At 34.9% G+C, this 21,005-nt stretch overlaps 1 protein-coding gene across 2 annotated transcripts in view; it reads left to right on the top strand.

Moving 5' to 3' along the window:
• The window catches only part of MCC (MCC regulator of Wnt signaling pathway), a 376,346-nt gene that overhangs the window by 64,631 nt on the left and 290,710 nt on the right, over positions 1 to 21,005 (top strand). For both annotated transcript variants that reach the window (XM_039848467.1, XM_039848466.1), the window contains exon 2: positions 5,137 to 5,384. In XM_039848467.1, the coding sequence (XP_039704401.1) occupies positions 5,137 to 5,384 (248 nt within the window). The remainder of the gene's footprint in view (positions 1 to 5,136; positions 5,385 to 21,005) is intronic.

Here is a 21,005-nt window from a genome sequence, read left to right as displayed (position 1 = left end):
GGGGGCTGGGTGCATTTACCCATAGCAGTGTCTTTTTGCTTTACCTTTTTTATTATTAAATTTATTGGGGTGATGTTGGTTAATTAAATTATATAGGTTTCAAGTATACCATTCAATAATACATTGTATGTATATTGCATTGTGTGTTCACCACAAGGGGGTCAAATATGTGGTGTCAGAAGTAAATTTGACTTTGGGTACTTTATCTTTTTAACTCAAAACATCACTTTAAATTGTAGAATGTAATGTATATGCCCCTAAGGAAAGTCATCTTTTGATTAACTGAAGACGACATTTGCCAATTTGCCTTCTTTGTGTATAAAATTTCAATGAACTGTAATATTTTAAATCAGGGGCTTCTGGTTAATCAAATGAAAAAAATTATCATACATTCATTGTTTATTTACTAATCACCAGGTACTTTTCTTGGTACTGGGAATACAACAGTGGACAAAGCAGACAAAATAATCCCTTCTCATGGAGCTTAAATTCTAGTGGAATCCTTTTTGTTTCCATATCTGTAGATGATTTTTCTAAAATATCTATTTCTTTTCATCTAGCAAGTACATAAATTATCACAGTCTAGTGTGTTTGGTTGGTTGGTTTTGTTCACTAAGACTTTTGAGTTGCCTCAGAGCCCTCATGCCTTAAGACTGTTGGTGTAGAACCGAAGTTTTATTCTGAATCACGTTGGCAGCTTTTTAACAAAAACTGATGTTGCCCCTCTCCTTCTCATCCTGGTTTAGTTTATTGGCCATGGCATGAGCATCAGTATATTTTTATCAATATTTTTAATCACCCCAGGTGATTATAATGTGCTGCCAGAGCCGAATACCACTAGTATAGAAAGTTTAGATTACTGGCTTGAAGGATACAGAGTCCAGTATATATCCAGTATATATACTAGAAGATATTTTAAAACCTAATGATATCAACTTGTTTTGTTTCAGTTTGTGATTATAAACTGAGACGTGCAAGAAGCAAAAGAGAAATAGGATTGAAGGTTCTTATTATTTAAGTTCTCTCTCCACCTCTTTTATCTCAAATCTGACATTTTATTTACCACTTAATCATTTAAGTAGCACTTATTATATGCCAAGTGTTAGAGATTCAAAATGAACAAAGAATGAGCCCTGTCCTCTAGGAATTTACAGTCTAGTATGGGAGTCTGCCAGCTTTTTCTGTAAAGGGCCATATAGTCTCTGTCACGACTATTTGACTCAGCTGTTATAGAGAGAAAGTAGCCATAGACAATACACAGACAAATAGGCATGCCTGTGTTCCAATAAACTTGATTTATCAAAACAGGCTAATGTCTGAATTTGGCTGTAGGCTTTTGTTACCAATCGATAATTACTAGTGGGGTAAGTGATTAAAGCAAGCAGTGGTGCCTCAGTAGCACAAAGAAAGGGCATCAAATCAGACTGGGGATTACCTGAAATAGTCAGGAAGGATTTCTGAAGATGTTGGTCAAATGAATTATGAAGCATGAGTGGGCTATAAAGACTGCATGGAGCTGGAAGAATTTGAGCCGAAAGTAGAAGCCACAAGCCATCTTAAGGCCTGTATTCAGAAATCCTAGAATGTTATTTCTGCCACATTCCATTGGTCAAAGGAAGTCACAAGACCAGCCCAGATTCAAGGGTGGGAAATAGCTTCTACCTGTTGATGGGAGGAATAGCAAAGACACATTGCAAATGGCACGGTCACAGGGGAATGTAATTCATTGACAGACATATTAAACAACACAGTACAGTGGCTTATAGTAAAATTCTATGACCCAAGTTCTCTAGGCTTAGTTCTTGATATGTAAAAGAGAGTTTTTGGAATATTTTTTCCCTCTTATAATTTTGTTTTCTCATCATGTTGATAATAAAATATAATTTATTATTTCATGTGTATTTAGCATAAAAGGAAACACATGTATAGATGTATATAGTTTTTCTGGTTTAATATAGAACTTTTGTTAACCAATGACCCTTGATTATCAAGATGCTTATAATTGTGCTGCCCTTACTTGTGCTCACAGGCCAAAACTTAGATATCGTTGACAACCAAGGTAGTGGATAGTAGAAGGGAAAGGGGAAGAGCTTTGGAATCACAGATTCCATGTAGTTTCCTGACGCTGCTACACGCTAGCTCTGTGACTCTTTCAGCCTTAATATCTTAATCTATAAAACGTGAATAATAGTACTTCCCCTGAAAGTTTGTTGGTTGTTATTGCTAGTGAGTTATTATTGCCGAAAGATTTTAGCTTTCATTTGGTTTTTAGAAACTAGCATTCCTATTTAAAGATTACAATCTGACTTTATTTAGTAGAATACAATGTGTTGTTTTTTTTTTAACTTTTATAACAGTCTCTCGGTGGCTCACATTTTTTTAATAAAAATGCATCGTTACACATTCTCCTCTGAGTTACACATTCTAGAACACAAATCCTTTATTTAAGCTACTTTTTGTAGAATGGGGCTTCACAGATCTGGACACAACTGAGTTTCTCACCAGGGTGCCCTGTGTTCATAAGTGGGCCACAGGCAGAAAGGACAGGCTGGTCTCTGCAGATGAATTGCTCTACTTACTGAGGTAGTCAGTTCAGTTCAATAAGCATTCTTTTCCCCTGAGCAGTTCATGCTTATTTACTAAAGACTTAATTATGAAACTGGAGAATTGTGGAAAATCTGTGATCAATAATTATAAAATAATCATAATATCTACTATTTATTGAGTACTTAATATATGCCAGGAACTATGTTAAGTGCTTTACATGCATTACGTCATTTATCCTCAGAAGAACCCTATGAGATAGTACTAGTATTATCCTCATTTTCAAAACCTAAAAAATGACATAGCAATTTATGAAAGTAGTGTAGTATGTTGTAGAATCTTATGAACTACAGATAGGCAAAAGTAAAAATATAAACATCATATTCTTACCATTCAGAAAAATATTAGTGTTGGTATCTTTTTATGTGAACTTCTGGAATTTAGAAAACTTCTCTCTCTCCCACCAAGCCTAATTTTTGAGACTATTGTCTAAAAATATTAAAAAGACATTCTTATTTTAGAATGTAGAATCCGAACATTGATCCTTTCTTTTTGTTTGCCTTCCTGCTTAGCAATCCTAATCATTTCTAAGTTTTGGGTGGATCCAGCCGATTATCAGACAGATTGTGTTCAGGGAAGATAAACACATGAATGCATTAAAAAAAAATTATTCCAGTGTGTCAGTTAGCTGTTGCAAGGAAACTCACAAAATTTCATTGTCATAAACAATAATAATTATTCCTGGAGTCACCTAGAGTGGTTCTTCTTAGGCTACAGGTTGGCTGAGGTGGCTCCTTTTGGGGCCCATGGTTTGTTCTTATTGTAACAATGGCAGAAGTGTAAGGGGACCAGCCCAACTATATAAATACACATCTGCTAACACCCTACGGGCCAAAGCAAGTTAGATGTCAAGCCTGAAGTTAAGGGATGTGGAAGAACACTCCTACACCAAGTGTCCTTGGCCTGAGGCCAAGACAAGGTATGGATGTATAACATTACTGCAGGGGAATGAGAAATTAAGACTAACAATTTCATCTACCATATTCACTTCCATGTGTATGTTTATTTATTCACCCGCCTATCCATCTACCTTACAAATAAAAAAATAAATATATACACATATCTGTATATATGTATTATTTATACACGTACACACAAGGTAAATAAAACGTGTAGCTATGTGTAAAAATTTTTAATGAAACATGAAAATGAGATGGCATATGGAAGCAGGGTGATCAGCTAAAGAAGCTAGTATAACAGGTCTGGTGTATATTGAGAAGATATCAGAGAGTGTTAAGTGTATTGAAAAACACTATAAAGAGTAAATGTGACAGCATTTTCTGGATGGGGTCAACAGAAATTTGCTGATAAATTGGACACTGGAGATCGGGGTTAGGGGAGTTAGGGTTAAGATAGAGTGAATGAGAAGATATTACAAATGTCCACAATTCTGTGAGCCTAGGGAACTTGGGAAAATTGTCGTAGCATTGACTAGAAGGAATTTGTGAAGGGTGACTGGAAGAGAGGAGTTAGTCTTACTTTTCATGGATAGGTTTCAGATATAAACAGATATCAAATTGGTCATGTTCTCGAGGTGATTGGATTTCAGTGGTATGTTCAGACAGGAGCACTAATTAGCTTTGTTAGTGACCATGGACGAGGTTCTAACATCAATTCCAGCTCTTAAATTCATAGCACTTTGACCTTTATTGAGACTTACACTTGGAGCATATGAACAAAATGTTTCTCTAAGAAGTTTAGAGAAAAAGGAAAAAAAACAAGATTAATATGTCAGGGATCAAATCAGGTCCTCCCAATACAATTTCTTGTTGTTGTTTTTGTTCTTTTTATTCTTTTTATTTTTATTTTGTTAATTTGAGAAGCTATAAACTGGACATACTTCTCTTCGTCCGGCCACAGACTTTATCAATCCCTCTTGTCTTAGACCCACCCTCTTCACACATTTACATTATGTCCCAGTCCTGCAAGACATTTGGGATTTGATCCCTGCCCTCGGGGCTTACTAATTAATGATGGGAATGTGGAAAATATTCAAAGAAAATCAAGAAAAACTAGAGGCAGGCAAGCACTGAGTCATGAAAGTTGAGGTTAAATAACATTTTAAAGAAGCACTAAAATTAGCTGATTGGTCCAGAAAGCTGAAAACTGAGCTTGTTAAAGTCTTTGTTTTTCTTTTACAACTCGACTAGATTTTAAACTCAGCCAAGAGTAGAAACAATGTCTTTTCTGTTATGAAACTTTATCCTACAGTGAGATTACAGTGCTACAATCTACAGGTGCTCCATCAATTTCAAAAGAAAGAAAAGGGTCGAAGGGCATGGAGACAAGAAGAAAAAAGAGAAGGATTTAAAGTTGCCTCACTCTTCTAAGTAATAACAGAGGCCTTTTCTAGAATAACCCAGATGAATCGAATCTTTTTGTACACATACCACTTCTCTAGAGACAATGAGAAGTTGGAAATAGGTTTACTATGTGTGGATATATTCAAGGAATAATTTGTTTTCATTAATTACTTTCTCTAGCTCAAATGTCTCTCCTAACAAGTTTTCTTCTGTTCAACCCTTTCTGTAGAAATGACCTGTTGATGGTTTGTCGCCAATTGAATATGGAAGAGTCTGTGACTGAGATCATGAATCAACTGGGAGCAGGTGAAAATGGCAAGATTTCCTTTCAGGATTTTACAAGGTGCCGCATGCAGCTGGTTCGAGAAATTAGGAAGGAGGAAGTAGGCCTTTTTGAGAAGTCAGACAACTCCTGTAAAAAGAAGAAGCAGAGGGATAGAATTACTTCCTGGCCCACAAGCAGTGACAACAGTTTTGGTAGGTACAACCAGGTGATAATTTGATGGTGCTCCACTAGCTCTGCTTCCATGACCTCTATCACTGAAAGTGGCCTGCCCAGCTTGTTGCCAGCTTAGCCCCGGACTGTCTTCTTGGCCACAGTTGCCTGGGTGAGTGCTCACTATTTCACCCCGTTCTGTCCTGTAGCTTCGCAAGTCCTAGTTTACAGCTTTCTTTATTTTAGTTCTTTCATTTTCCAAGCATAATAATGCATTCGAATAGCTATAAGAGAGGACAGGCAAATAGAATGAGATAGCTGGTAACTGCATCAGCAGCCTCAGAAACTAATTGAGGACATCTTCAAATCTTAGTGCAGTTCTGTGCAATAAGATTTTTTAAAAACCATTTCTTTTTTGTTTAATTTTTTAAAAGTCTTCTACAGACTATTCCTGTTTCCTGTTCATAAGTACTGTTTCCTACCAGTGCAAGATAAGCAATTGGAAAGTTTTTTTAAAATATTGATAATTATTGAAGCTGGGCGAGGGAAACATGGGTTTATCGTACATATTTTTGAGTACTCAAATATACATATTTTCAGTATATTTGCATTTTTTCATAATAAAAAATTTAAAAGAAAAGAAAAAAGGCATCTTAAAGAATAGCCTGAAGAAAGGGACAGACGAAAGTATCTGAAATTTCTACCTATACTTTAGGTGATTTGTTTTCCTTGAAAAAGTCTCTTAGATCTCTGTTTCTTTCTCTACTAGGTAGATCTAATGGCAAGAAGTAAAGGTCCATGTTAATTTTTCATCATTTGTTAAATATATACTAATTAGTATGGATAATTATGTAGTACTCCACAACACACACATGCACACAAACACACACGCTGTCCTCTACCATGTTACCGTGTTCCTCACAATGAAATAATTTGAAGGATTATTACTGAGTAATTGAAATAATAAAAACATTCTCATGTTTCCTGTGCCTTACTGTCTTAATGGATTCCATTTTAGCTTCAGATCTGGTAATGTCTGGTAATGCAAGTGCTCTCAGCATAATATGTACAAATATTTAATTTTTGAAGTAACATTTTTTCAGGTATTGAAGTAACATATATTCATTAGAGAAAAATAAGGAAAAAAAGGCAAGGAGAAGAAAATAAAAATCATCCTTAATATCTCACCACCCCAGAAATAATAACTACTACTTACATTTCTCCCTCTCTTTCTCATATGTGTATATACGTGTGATTTAATTGTTTTTGCTAATTTTTTCACATACTTTCTATGTAGTTTTGTATTCTGCAATTTTTCCTTTATATTTTTCTTATGTTTTTAAATAGCATTTGATAATATGATTTGTAACGTTGCATGAAATAAATTGAACACTCAGTAATATTTGTTAAATGAAAGAATGAGTGGAAATCTTTTTGCTAAGCCACATTTTCTAATCTTTCTGCCAAGAACATGGACTTCTTATGTAAATACATAAGCCTACACATATATATATATATATATATATATATATTTGAAAGTTAAGTAAACTGTTGTATACCCAACAATTGAATACTATATGGCTATTAAAATAATATATAAATATGTATCAAATGTGTATTCAGAAAGAATGCTTTTATGGAAAAAACTGCTGTCAGAAATTGTATATTAATGTGGAGTATATTTATAAATATTCTGAAAGGAACAGGTTTGATAGAATTGCTGCCCGCATCTAATTAGTTTGACCATCTCATAAGAAAACCCCAACTAGAAAAGGGGTAAAAACAATTCTCTTTCATCCTTTTCTATAACTAGACACCCCTGGAGGAAGAAGAGGTAACTGAAACTAAAACATGTCATGAACTGAGGAAATGCCAGCAGATGTGAAACCTTTTACCAGTTTTTTCTGTAGTTAAAGCTTCAGAGTCAGACTATTTGAGTGTGAATCCTGGCCCTGTCACTTACTGCCTACACAGCACTAGACAAGTTACTTGACCTCTCTGTATCTGTTTCCTCAAGTGCAACATGAGAACAATTATGTTATTTGGAGGAAGCAAGCATATAGATGTAAAGCACATAAAACAATGCCTGGCACATAATAAGAACTAAATATAAGTTAATATTGTTATCAATATTACCATCTAGTTTTAGTTCCTGGAAATTGCCACAATTACAACTCATGTTGAAAAACAACCACCTATGTGAATCACCTGATGTGAATCAAATACACTTAAAAAACTACAATAATTAAACGATTTATGTGTTCAATTAGTCCCTCCCTCTCTTTTCTACATCATTAACTTTCTTTCTGATTCTATTCAGACAAACTTTAGTATCTCCCATCTTGTGGTGGGAGTGGGAGGAGCCTTCTCTTGACTTCTTGTCCCTTTAACTACTGCCCCACTTTTCTGCTCCTCTTCACAGCAAGACTTTTTAAAGAGTTTGTCTACATTCAATGCTTATCAGTCCTTACCTCTCATTATTCCTTCAACCTACTCTTCCCATCTTCAGTCATCATCAATCCACTGAACTTGCTCTTGTTGTCCTCATATTGACCAACTTGATGGTTCCTCTTCTGTCCTCACCTAGATCTTTGGCATTTGACTCAACTGACTACTCCTTTGCTGCAGCTGCACTTTATTCTCTTGGACTTCTCGACACCACATTCTCCTGGACTTCTGCCCACCATTTTCTCTCTCTCTCTCTCTCTTTCTCTCTCTCTCTCACCCCTAACCCCCCATCTCTCCTTTTCTCTTTATGCCACTTCCAGTTTTTGAGGTGCCTTGGAGTTATGGTCTCTCCCTGGATGATCTTACATGGTCCCATGATTTTAAGTACTATTTTTGTGCCAGTGACTTCCACGTGTATGTATCTAGCCCGGCTCTTTCTCCATGAGCTTCAAAATCAGATAAAATTGATATATATTCCTGGATATCTTATAGACCTCCCAACCTTAACACAGTCAAAAGGATTTTTGGTCCCATTCCCTAACCTTCCTTCCAGGGTCATTCCTCTTCCAAATATTGCCATCCAGGAAATAGCACCATCCACCAGTTTGCTTAAGACAGTAGGTCCTGTTGTCTCTTTTGCAAAAGTACATCCAGTATCTGTCCACTTCCTTTGTTCTCCTTCCACCACCCTTTTCTAAATCACCTTCATGTCTTGCTTTGACTACTAAAACAGCCTATAACTGGCCCTCTGATTTTTTCCCTTGCTCACAACGTTGCGCTCTTACCCTGTAGTCAGAGTGGTCTTTTAACATTATGAGAATATACTTAGGTCATTCCCATGACTACAATGCTCCATGGCTTCCAAATCACCTAAAATGAAGTCCAAATTCCTTACCACAGAATGGCCGATACCCAACACTCTAAGTTGAGATCACAGTGATTTCCCTGATTTATTATGCATGTTCCAGCCACACTGGCCTTCCTGCTATTCCTCTAATTTAGCAAATTCAGCCAGCCTCCAGCTTTTTCCCTGGCTCTTTCTTCTGGTCTAGAATACTCTTCTTTCTGACCTTCTCATTACATGACTGGTTCTTTCCTGTTATTCAGATTTCAGCTTAAATATTCCCTCTTTTCAAACTCATAACAGTATAACATTTTTTCTGAGAAGACTTTCTGAGAGGACTTTCCAAACTAATGTACTCTCAGTCATGCTTTCACAGGTCCTTTTTGCTTCATGCCAATTATTCTTATCTAACATTACATTATGTACTGACTCAAAGACTTATTTATCTCCCCCAGTACAATAAAAGTTCTACTAGAGTACTCATGACTTTATTGGTGTACTGCTATACTCCGGCACTTAGAATAGTGCCTGGCACATGGGAGATGCTCAGAGCACATGTGTTGAATGAAAGAGCAATGCATGGTTCCAGACACTAAGAAGTTACCATTTAATTGTAGAGTCATAAGCACCTGACAAATAGCAATAAAGCTTAAATTAGAGTCATCAAAATTTTAGAAGCCATTGAATGGTGCAAAAGATAAGGCTTGCAAGGAGATCTAAAAAATACTGTGAGCAGTTGTTTTGGGAAAGGGTTAGGATTCTACCTGTGACTGAGATTATGGAAAGAAGTAGAAAAAATGTTATACTGTTATGAGAAAAGCCTAAGAAGAATTTAAGTTTAACAGTTAAGTGTCAGAAGGACTTTATTGTCAACTCTGACATTTCATAGCACATTCACAGCAGGGGGTCAAGTTGGCAGAAAAAGAAGACCCACCAAAACATTACATGCTTGACTTAGAAGAGGAATTTGAATAAATTTCTTTTTCCCAAATATTTTCCACAGAACACTGATTTAAAGGGATGGTCATAAATATTATATGAAGAAAGAATTTCTTTGTCAAATACCTTTGAAAATTTTGAATTAAACTAGATTAATAGTTTTTTTTGTTTTTTTTTTTTGCTATGAAACATTTCAGAGGCTTTAATATACTAATGTTTCTTGTAAATCTCCAAGAGAAGAATAAAATATATAGCATTTCCCATGTTTAATTGTCCATAAACTTTTATTTACAAATCTCCTCTTTGGCCTTGCATTCTCTATTCAAATGTATTTTGGGGAAAAATTAAGATATCTGAACACCTAGATCATAATAGATTTTTATATCTGTTTTAGGTCGTCTTAGAAATAATATCTTAAAATTTTATGTCTTTTAGGTGCCAGCTATATAAAATTTAATAGTTACAGCAATAACAATAATAAAAATCATTAAAAATTACTAATATTTACTATGCACATGGAATTTGCTAGGCACTTTACTTGTAGTATATGCTAGAAAGATAAATCTCAGGTTTACCACTGACTGCCATGGAACTTAGACTACATTTCTGAATATGCTGAGCTTCAGTTCTTCAGTTCTTTAAAGATAGAGTAATAATACCTGCATTACAGGGTAGTTGGAAGGACTTACAAGATATCACTTGTAAAGTTCCTACGCAGTACCTATTTACAATAGGTTTTCAATAAATAATAGTGTTATTATAATTATCTAATCCTTGCAACTACCTTCCAAGTTTAGAAGAATTCTCCTTATATAGAAGAGGACACTGAGGCTCAGAGAAGTTAGGTCGCTTGCTCTAAGCCACAGAGCTACTAAGAATTTGAGAACACTAAAAAGTTGCTTATTGAAAAAGATAATTCGAGTCCCCTGCAACTTTTACTTAGAAAAACTTTGTCTTAATGACCAAGATGCAAACTAAAAAGAATGCTGCCATCCAGAGACCACTCCTAGAAATGCAGACACATAGTCCCAGGGGTCTTGAGGATGGCCGAGAAAATAATTCCCATTAGATTAAGCCCATTTCTTTGGCAGCAAAATGACAGCAAACATTATACCAAAATAGTTTTGAGGTTTTGTGTATGTTGCCTAATTTACTAGTGAAAAATAATATAAATTCAATATAATTATTTGTAATTTTCACTTTAAAAATTTGTGATTTAAATTTTTTATTTTGAAATTCAAATTAAAAAATTTAATTCACATTTTAAAAATTGTAATTTAAATTTATTTTATTTTATTTGTGATTAGGAAAAACTCTAGAGTTTAAAGAAATTCCTAGCACTGAGTATATATAGTATATGTTAGCAGTTCCAACAGAACCTTTATTTAAACATGCCTTTTTATATAAACAGTTTTTTATTTCAACCAAGCTGTAATCTTTACACATGCTTTCCACGTACTCATGTCAAATGTATGAATTATGTGAAATTAGTGCTCCAGGGTAATGACCATTGAAAAAAACTGCTGGGTTGCCAGAGAAGAATTGATATACGCCTTCAGGCCAGCCCTAATGAGGTTGTTACAAGTCTGTGCTTTTCAGATCTTTGGGGGCACATGTGTTCCTTCCTTTGGTCAGGTCTCAGAGAGCCCAAGAACTTATTTGAATCAAATCCCCATTGTTTTAAAACATTGTTTAAGACAACCAACATTAAAACCTGCTAATTAATACAACTAAATTTAATTTATGCTAAGATTAGAACAGTGGGCACAGTTTCCAATAACCTATATCTTCAAAGACGCTTTATAGTCCTTTCCTTGAGATGTATTCCCACCTGATGTGTCAGCTTTCATTACTGCTCTGATAATGTCCCTATGGTCCAGAAGGAACATAAAAAGTACTGAAGTTTCTCAGAGAAACTAATAACACAAGTTTTCCTTAACAAGAACTCAAAGTAAAGAGTTAGATCAAAGAATATATGGTTTGGACAGGAAGGACTCCAAACCCTCAAGCCTGAGGGAGGAAATATTCTGATTTCTTGACAGATTTAAAGAAATAAATAAGCAGCCCCAGGGTGTTGGTGTAGTATCTTGCTTTAAAAAAAAATTAAAACCACAATTATTTAATAGACACAAAACCTGTCCAGTCTTGACACATCCCAATTTTCTAAAATGAATGTCGCTCTTAAATATTGTTGGGTTTTGTTCTCAGTATGTAAATATTTTTCTAAATCCTTAACAGGTTAAATTAAGTGAGACAAGAAGGCATTTTTTAATTCAATTAGATTGACCTACTAGGTAGGATTCTGGCAAGTGAATAAAGAAAAGCAAAAGTGTCTTAATCCCCTGTGGGCCCTGCATAAGCAATTAATAATTAATACAGAGCTTTTTAAATAATGTTATCGTGAGAATGATTCATTGTTAAAAATATTGCCTACCTAACATTAAATCAGGCTAAAGTCATCGTAGTTTTTAGCCCCAGTTGAAGGTTTCAAGAAGTTTTGTTGTTGTTTCACATACTCTAAGCCTGGTGTCATAGGGTACACAATATGTTTATTTAATTTCTTCTACTCTTTAATTGAGAATTAGAATAGGCTTCTAAAATCTTTAAGTAATATGTACTATTTTACAGTCTTTATTTGCATACTGAGAATACTGTCAAGCAACCATCTGTAGATTGACTGTTCTTTAAATTTAGTTTGGATAGACTCAGTCAGTCCTTTCATTAACTTAGTCCACTTGTATCTCTTTCATTAATCATTGTCCTTCATGTTCTCGGGCAGTGTCTAATCCTCGTTGATTGCTCTGTTCATACTCCTCAGATTGGCACTACCATTGCCCAGGCCTGGTCCTCCTCCCCACCCTCCACATTACTACAGTTTTCTCCTCACTTCTTTCTGACTGATTTCAGTTGATGTTGCCATGACTTCTAATATTTTTAATATGTGCTCATGGTAAAATGCACTGATTCTCTTTTGTCTACTTAATAGACTCTACTATATTGCCCCTGAACTCTTTTAAATGTCTGGACTCCTTACCATCTAGTACCATCTACCTTATTTCATTTTGTTCCCCATTACTTCCCCACAGGGACCTTTAGCTTCAATAATACTGGCCTTTTTATTGATACATCTTAGGCCTACTTCTTGAGTTTTGTTCCTTCTGTACTATGATAGTTAGAGCTTTTTGGTGACAAATGGCAAACACCTAACACTAATAATTGAAAGAAGAGAGAGAGAGAAAGGGAGAGAAAAGGTGGGGGGAGGGGAAGACAGGAGGAGAAAGACAGAGGCAGAGACAGAGAGGGAGAGAATATGAATGTTGATATATTGAAGAAATCTAGGCAGTTAGATTTAGCATGGATGGATCCAGAGGTTCAGATGCCATCAATCTTCTTCCCTCCATGTCTCATCCCTTTTCTTCAGAAATGGCTTTATTCTTGGGTTATTTGTTATGGCCTCCAGCAGCCCCAGGTTTATACCCATTCTACTGACAACCACTAGAAAAAAGAGTGATTTTTCTCTTCATGGAAGCTCCACAAAAATCTTAAAAATTGGTGTCCCTACATGTTCTTGGGTCATATACCCATCCCTGAATAAGTCCCTCTGGCCAGAAAAATGCAGTGGTCTGATTGGCCAGGCCTGGATTCCACATTCAGCCTTTAAGATTGGGGTAGAGTTGTCTCTATCTACATCATATAGACTGAGAGTTGAAGAAAGGGGGCAGGGAATCAAGATTCTGTCACCATGAGAAGAGAAAATGGATGCTAGACAGACAAAAAGAACAGATGTCCACCGCATGGTGCTATAATCTTGCCTTCTTTTCTTTGTATATGTACTCTTGCAATCCTCAAAAGGCTTTTATAATGCTATATAAAATTGATATGTACACATGTATATTTAGCAACTAGGAGATTCATGTGTATCTTTTCACACAACCAAATGGTAATTATTTAATGAGTTAAATGTTTTTAATGTGCTTTTATATATCCTGCACATATATCTATCATTGAGATTATTAACCATCCTGTATTATTATCCATTGGTATGTCTGTCTCCTCTACTAGATTATGCATCCTGGGCAAATAGCACAGAGGCTGACACATGACAAGCACTGGATGAATGTTTGATCAATAAATTAATGTATTAATGAGCAAAACATTTTGCTACCCATAGTACCTAGTTTCAGGTATAGTAATTATTTGTTAATTTATTGTCATCCTTCAAAGCACGGGTCTCTTTCTTTGAGGTATAGCTCTTCCTTTGAAATAAGACATGTGTGTTTGGATCTGGGCAATTTTTAAAAAGAAAATGAGTCCAAGTAGTGAGTTATAGATCAATCTTATCATGATTAATTTTTTCTTCAAGTTTATTCTTATCCTGAGGTTACAGTCTCAAGCTGTGTATAGTAAAAGTACCAGAACATTGTGTTTATTTCAGTTAGTATCTAGGTGCCTTCACTATTATACTTGCTACTAAATTGACAAGGCAAAGAGAAGGCACAGTATGCTTGATTGAAAATTATGGCTACAATATTTTTCAGATCTTTCATTCAAGAAGCAGAGTTTTTTTCCCCTTGAGTCTAGGATAGCCTTGTGATTTATTCTGACCAACAGAATGTGGGAAGAGCGGATTTGTGCAAGTTCTGGAGCCTAGGCTTTATAATTCTTTGCAGCTTCCTGCTTCACCTCTTGGAACATTCCTACAACCATGAAAGGAAGTCTGAGCTAGACTAACAAATAATGAGAGACTGCACAGAGAGACCCAAACAGCCAGCATATAGGGCCCAAGCATGTGAGTGTGCACATCTTAGTCCCTCCAGCCCCAGCTACATGATAAAGCTATAGTAATCTACACAGTATTGTACTGGCATAAAAACAGACACATAGACCAATGGAACAGAATTGAGAGCCCAGAAATAAATCCACACATATACAGTCAACTAAAGTTTTACGAAAGAGCCAAGAATACTCAATAGGGAAAGGATAGTCTCCTCAATAAAATGGTGCTGGGAAAACTGGATATTCGCATGCAAAAGAATGAAATTGGACCCCCTATCTTACACTACTCACAAAAGTTAATTTGAAATGTATTGGAGACTTAAATGTAAGATCTGAAATGTAAAACTACTAGGAAAAAACATAGGTAAAAAAGCTCCTTGACATTGGTCTTGGCAACAAATTTTTAGTTCTGACACCAAAAGCACAATAATAAATAATAAAACTTGTGTAGAATTACATATGATTAAGTGAAAAATGTGTGAGACAAAAAAGATGTGCTAAAGGAGATGAGAAAGGAAAACTATTGTTGGACTGAGAACCCAGAGAAGACTCCCGGGAAAAAATTGCCAAAGCTGATCTTGGAGAACTAGAAAGAATCGGAAAGAAGGAAAAAGAGAAACACGCCTAGGTGGTGATGAGTTAATGAAGAGTTCATTAGAAAGTATTTTAACTATAATTAAAGTATTTTACCTATAATTCAATTAAATGTCCTCATGCCTCCTACTGAGTTATATGAAAACTTGTGTTGCACACAGAAGTGGTTGTGGGTGGGGGTGGAGGTTACTAAAGGCCCCAAAAGAAACATGGTGCATCTTTCCAAGCATCAATTTAGTTGATTATTTGGCGGGAAAGTCGTATAACTTAGTAAATTTTTTAAAAATTGTATTAAAGCTAATGCTGATATGTGGAGTAGAATTCAAAATTCAAATGAATATTCAAGATAAAACATGAAGCGGGGAGGTAGACAGAGGGGAAATTTAAATCACTTCTTCAATTAAAATTTTAAAAAATAAATAAAAAATAAAAAAATAATAAAAGATAAAGCATGAGACTTCAAATAAATATCTGACTTGGAGGTAATTCAGTCTATCCCCTAGACTTCTTTGACTGTCTTCTGCCTTTAGAGTACTTTTGTGGAAAAGACTGAGAAGCACTATATTAATGGATCTCTTTATAAGTATAAACCTTGGAGCTTCTTTCTGTTCTAGATTGTATTCCTGAGCTGTTTTGGCTCTTGACATCTGAGTTGACAATTGCTCTGGTACCAGCCAGTAACTTACAGAGCCCACCAGGTCAAGGAGTAAAGAGGATCTAAGGCTGCCCAAACACTGTTAAGGCCACCAACAAAGACGTTTTTTCTAAGGTGTATATTGCAATGGCTTTGATGTTTAAAAGGAAAAAAAAAGAATAGAAGTTCCAACTCAGCATGTACAGGGAAGCGATCTTATAGTAAGAATGTACTAACACAGAAAAATCTTGATTATTCAGTGGCAGCTTATATGTGGTAAATCTTGCTTTCAAATTATGAGCATAGAGGATATAATATAATATCCTTAATATAACGCACAGATTTAATAACCTACATATCAGCAGCATCTATTAAAACAAAACATTTTCATTTTTCCTAACTGAGGAAAAATAAGAAACACTAAAATAGAGACAAAATCTGTTTAGTTTTAGCCTGAAAAATTGCGTCATTTGCCATGAAGAGGCCAAGGGATCTTCTGAACAAGCGAATGGGATGGAAATTGGAAATCACCTCCCCACCCCCAGGCCCACTAGGTCCTCATTGGTTATTTGAGATTTTGTAGGTTATTAAATCATTGAACCCACATATTAAAATGTAAGCACAAACAGCTAATGAAACCAAAGATAACAAATGACTTTAACATCATCTGAGGCAGTGAGAATAATCGAGAGTCAGATGTGTGTTATTTATCGATCAGAATGAAAATGTTTCTGTATTGGATATATTTGAACTTCAGTTCCTTGTCTTCATTTGGCTTTTCTTACTCTGAACTTTAAATTCTGCACTTCAAATGTCAAATTCTATTTGTGATACATTGGCAATCATCTCTCCATTCTGCAGTCACTACAGACAGAAGGAAAAACTAACAAATGACGTAAGAAGAAAAAAAATGGGACATATTTCTTTTTAAAACTTCTAAGCAAACATATAAGATCACTGGATTGGATTCTCAGGTATTTCTTGAGATATTAAATACTTTAAATTTCTTATGTAGATTAGTACCTCATATAAGTCAATACACTGTTCTATGGTGGTCTAAATTCTTACAAAATGATGTCAGAAGCAGTGCAAACTGGTTCTGTCTTCTCGATTTTGTCTTTTATTGGTACTTCAAGCTGTTTGGGGCTGCTCCTTTTGAATATATTATTTTAGCCCATTAACCTGTGGCATTAATTACTTTATTTTAGTCAGCATAAAACAAAAAGTTCATGGGAATCCAGGTGTGCTTATCTCAGGCGGTAATCCTGGCATAAAGGGTGCCAATGCTTACTTGTGTTGATCATTATCATTTGAACCACATATAACAATAAAATTGTTCATCTATTTTCTCTCCAGCATTATTTAACTGAAGCAATTCATTAAGTGTCACTGTTTTTATGGGATGTTGAAACCATTCCAATTTCAGTGGCAGTGATACAACTTGGCATGATTTTAGGTATTTTTCATGGAATAAAAATGATTACTTGGCTGAGATAAAGGTTCAGTCTGCTCACAGAAAGTGTTTACTTTGGCCAGACTGTTTCATTGTCCATTGTTCATTCTAGAGAATCTGCCATTCAACATTATAATCTCAAAAGGCTCAGGAAGGCTTATTTTGCTTCCTTGTTATCTCTTGTAAGACTACTGCAAGTTCATTGGAGAACATAAACGAAAGGGCATTAGTCAATGACTGTTTAAGTCAGTTAAATTTTTATAGTTGTTTTGGAAGGATTTTGCATGGTTTCCAGTTGATTCATTTAAGTTTGCTATCTACAAGAAAAACATTTTTACTTCTAGTTGAAACAGAATTCAATATGTTACCTTGTTTATTTAGCTTTCATTTTATGGATGTATATTAATCAGTTCTAGATAAATTTTTTTTAATTATCATGCCAGATTTCTCTCTTGGTATTTATAGTGTTTTCACTGATTTATCTGACTTAAGATTTAGACTTCTTTAATAAAATTTTGCCCTTTGATTACAAGATTACTATCCAGAGGATCTGTTAAATGGCATCTAGTTTCACCCTCTATGTAGTATAAATGAGGGAATGGAGACCTGGAGAATTAAGTAATAATTCTCCAGTCACAGAATTAGTTGGTGACATGGCTCTGACTAGACTGGAACTCTCCTGGCTCCTGGTTTCATTGGTTTTTTTTTGTTTTGTTTTGTTTTTTTTACTAATTCACACTGAGATATTCTTTTTTCTTTTTCTTTTTCTATAGTAACAAAAATTTAGAATTCCAATCTCTAAAATGGTTTGTTTTTCTTGTTAGGAATCTATGCAGAGATTTAGATGTGAAAATGCCACCTGAGACTTCTGAGAAGTACATTTTAGTATATACAGTAGTACATATAGTAAGATATATACTTAGGTCTATAATACCACAGCCCTAAGATGGGTGGGTATCTTCTGAAGGAGAAGTTGATTGCTGATGGTTCCTTCCTGTTTACCACCTGGGGAAAAATAGCTCCTCAGACACAGAACTGCATCTCAGAAGGTTTGCAAATGCTTACTGAGGGCAGGTAGACAACATAAATAAGTGAAGTTGACCAGAGTGAGACTCCAGCAAACTGGAAGACGCATGTCCATTTTCAAAGAGGCAGCCAATCCTCAACTATAGCCAAATGTTACCTTCTGGGGATAGGGGGACACACATGTCCAGGTCTTCTCTGTGTGTGTGTGTGTGTGTGTGTATGTGTGTGTGTGTGTGTGTGTGTTCAATACCAGAAAATGTTTTTGCTTTTATTAAATATGATCTCTCTAAATTTTCAATGCTGATGATGTAAATTTTTTAAAAATGATTTTTAACTGAAACAGAACTAACAAAGTATATCTGTGGACCAGATATAGTCCATAGCCCATCAGTCTGCAGCTTCTGCAGAAGAAAGACCATAAGTCAGCAGAGTAGGAAATGGCTTCTTTCTGAGGCTTCATATATTTCTTTCAAAATAAGAGGAATCAGACTGCTTAGTCTTATGCTCTTGAATACTGGGAACTAGGATAATATCCATAATATAGGGCTGGACTGAGAATTAGGATAAGAGAGGGCTAGTACTCACAAAGAGTAAGTCACCTCTAATATGCCTGATTATCTAGTTTTATGCCATTTCTATTTTAATTTCTTTTTAGACATTTATAAAATCTTTCATAAATGTCACCACTTTGCTCTGTGTGGGGTATTAAGAAAGAACAATTGTCCATTCATGGCCACAGTGTCGAAGGGAAAACAGCTCTTCCTCTTTGTGGTCTTTCAATAGTTATAGAGATAATTAAAGGGAAATCCTGAAGAAGAAGAGAAATTGTGGAGGATAATGGTTGAGATTATGAGATTTTGTTACATAATTTGTTGTGGAGATTCTCCCTCCATTGCCAGCCTTGCAGGATAAGAGGTGATTTATTGTTGTTGTTGTTTTTGTTGTTGTTGTTGTTGTTTTAAGGGAGTTGTCTATTTTCTTACACCTTTCTGCTGATTTGTTTTGATGTTAATTAAGTTATACCCTTAGAGTTAATTTCTTTGGTTTATCCACAAGAATGCTTTTGACCACATTTTTAAAAAGCCAAATACTAGAGAACATGTTTAGCTTTATCAGTCATTCATGCTATCTACTAATAAAATGATCTTTTTTTTTTTTTACTCGAATGGGCTCTAATGAGGGAAGGAAACAAGGGAGAGATCCTGAAGGATGGAGGTGGGATGAGGGAGAATTAGAGTTGTGGAAGAAACCTGTGGAAGGAAGAAAGTTATGAAAAACATTTTGACTGTTTCACTTCTGCCTGTTTGTGCTTGGTCTGATAAAGTTCCCATTCATCTAATATAAGCTAGATTAGTGTTTCCTAAACTGGGCCTGATAAACTACCATAATTTGAGAAGGGTGAACTGAGATCTCAGAGCTGGAATAGATCATATGGTCCAAAGGGACAAACAACCAAGGAGCACCAGACATCTGACGAGTTCCTAAAAAATGAAAGAGACCAAAACAAATAGAAAAATTTAACTTAAAAGGATCAGAGACTCTACAAGGAGAATATTCGAAATAATCCCTCTTTAACATACTGTGAAATACAGAGGAAAATATTGTTTCCACAAAAAAAGAACAGGATAAAGAGAAAAAAATTTAAACCCTACTCTGGAAAAAAAACATAGCATAAATTATAACTCAATAGAAAGAAAGAGAAATAAAAATAAGAATATATTCCAAAAAGAAAAGCAAAAAAGACAAAGAAGTATAAGATAGGAGAGAAAAGATAAGAAAATTAGAGGGCTGGTGCAAGATGTCTACCACTCAAATAATAGGCATTCTAAAAAGAGCAAACAAAGAAAACAGAGGGAGAGAAATAATCAACAAAGTGGGCCATGAAATTGGCCTCCAATCTGAAGGATATGAATTTCTTGATAGAAAGAGCCTACCAAGTAGCGCCTACCATAAAACATTAAGACATACATCGTTATGAAATTTCATAACACTTGAGACAAAGAAAAAACTCTTTAAACTAGGAAAAACAAAACAGAACAAATATAAAAAATTTGGAATCATAATGGCTCTGACTTCTCAAAAACAGCAACAGATTTTAAATGAGCGATGTCTTCAAATTCTGAAGAAAAATTGCTTCTTAGAATCCCTTACCAAATTATTAATGAAGTATAAGGATAGAATATAAGCGTTGGCATGCACGCAAAGTTTCAGAAAATTTACTTCTTATTCTCAATTTTTTTAAAAAATCCACTAGACCTCCAAAAAATAAAGCAGTTAATCTAGAAAGAGAAATACTTAGAACCACGAAACAAAGACTAAAAACAATTTAGAAGAGAAACATAATGGTATTGAAACCAGTTTAGACTAGAGCAGGTCAGAGAGCTCCAGGAGGAATTTTTCAGACTAAATTTGATAGAATATCTATGTATCTTAAATACAGGCAACTCATTATCGAGAGGAGATTTAGATAATCAGCTAGATATTTGAGACTATATGCGGGATGTATAGAAAACTAAACAAACAGAAACACACAAAAAAATTAATTCTAGGAAAAACAAAAAAATGTTTAAGAAAAGAAAAGTAGTCATGGTCCATTAGTGAATATGTAGTTTGTATTATCTTAATTTATGTAGTCTTAATTTAAAGAAAAAATATTGATTTCCATATCAAGTAGCATGATTAGGTATCAGGACATAGCTTCTAACTGAAAACAATTTTAAAAGCTGAAATAACTATATTTTTAAAATCCTCCTTTAATACACTAAATAGCTAGCAAAATCGTAAAGATTTCTGAGTCTAAAATCTAAGTGAATGAGGAAACCCAGAGCATCAAGCCACTTTTACTTTGAGATTATTGTCTGAACCTGGTAAAATTAAACTTTGATTACATGACTTTGTGTACCTTGGGAACAGAAGACAAATTCCAAAGACTACCCTTTTTCAAAGGA

Source organism: Pteropus medius, unplaced genomic scaffold, assembly GCF_902729225.1.
Source record: "Pteropus medius unplaced genomic scaffold, Ma_sr-lr_union100, whole genome shotgun sequence".
In the NCBI taxonomy this organism is placed as follows: Eukaryota; Metazoa; Chordata; class Mammalia; order Chiroptera; family Pteropodidae; genus Pteropus; species Pteropus medius.
This window is presented reverse-complemented; position numbering and strand designations above follow the sequence as displayed.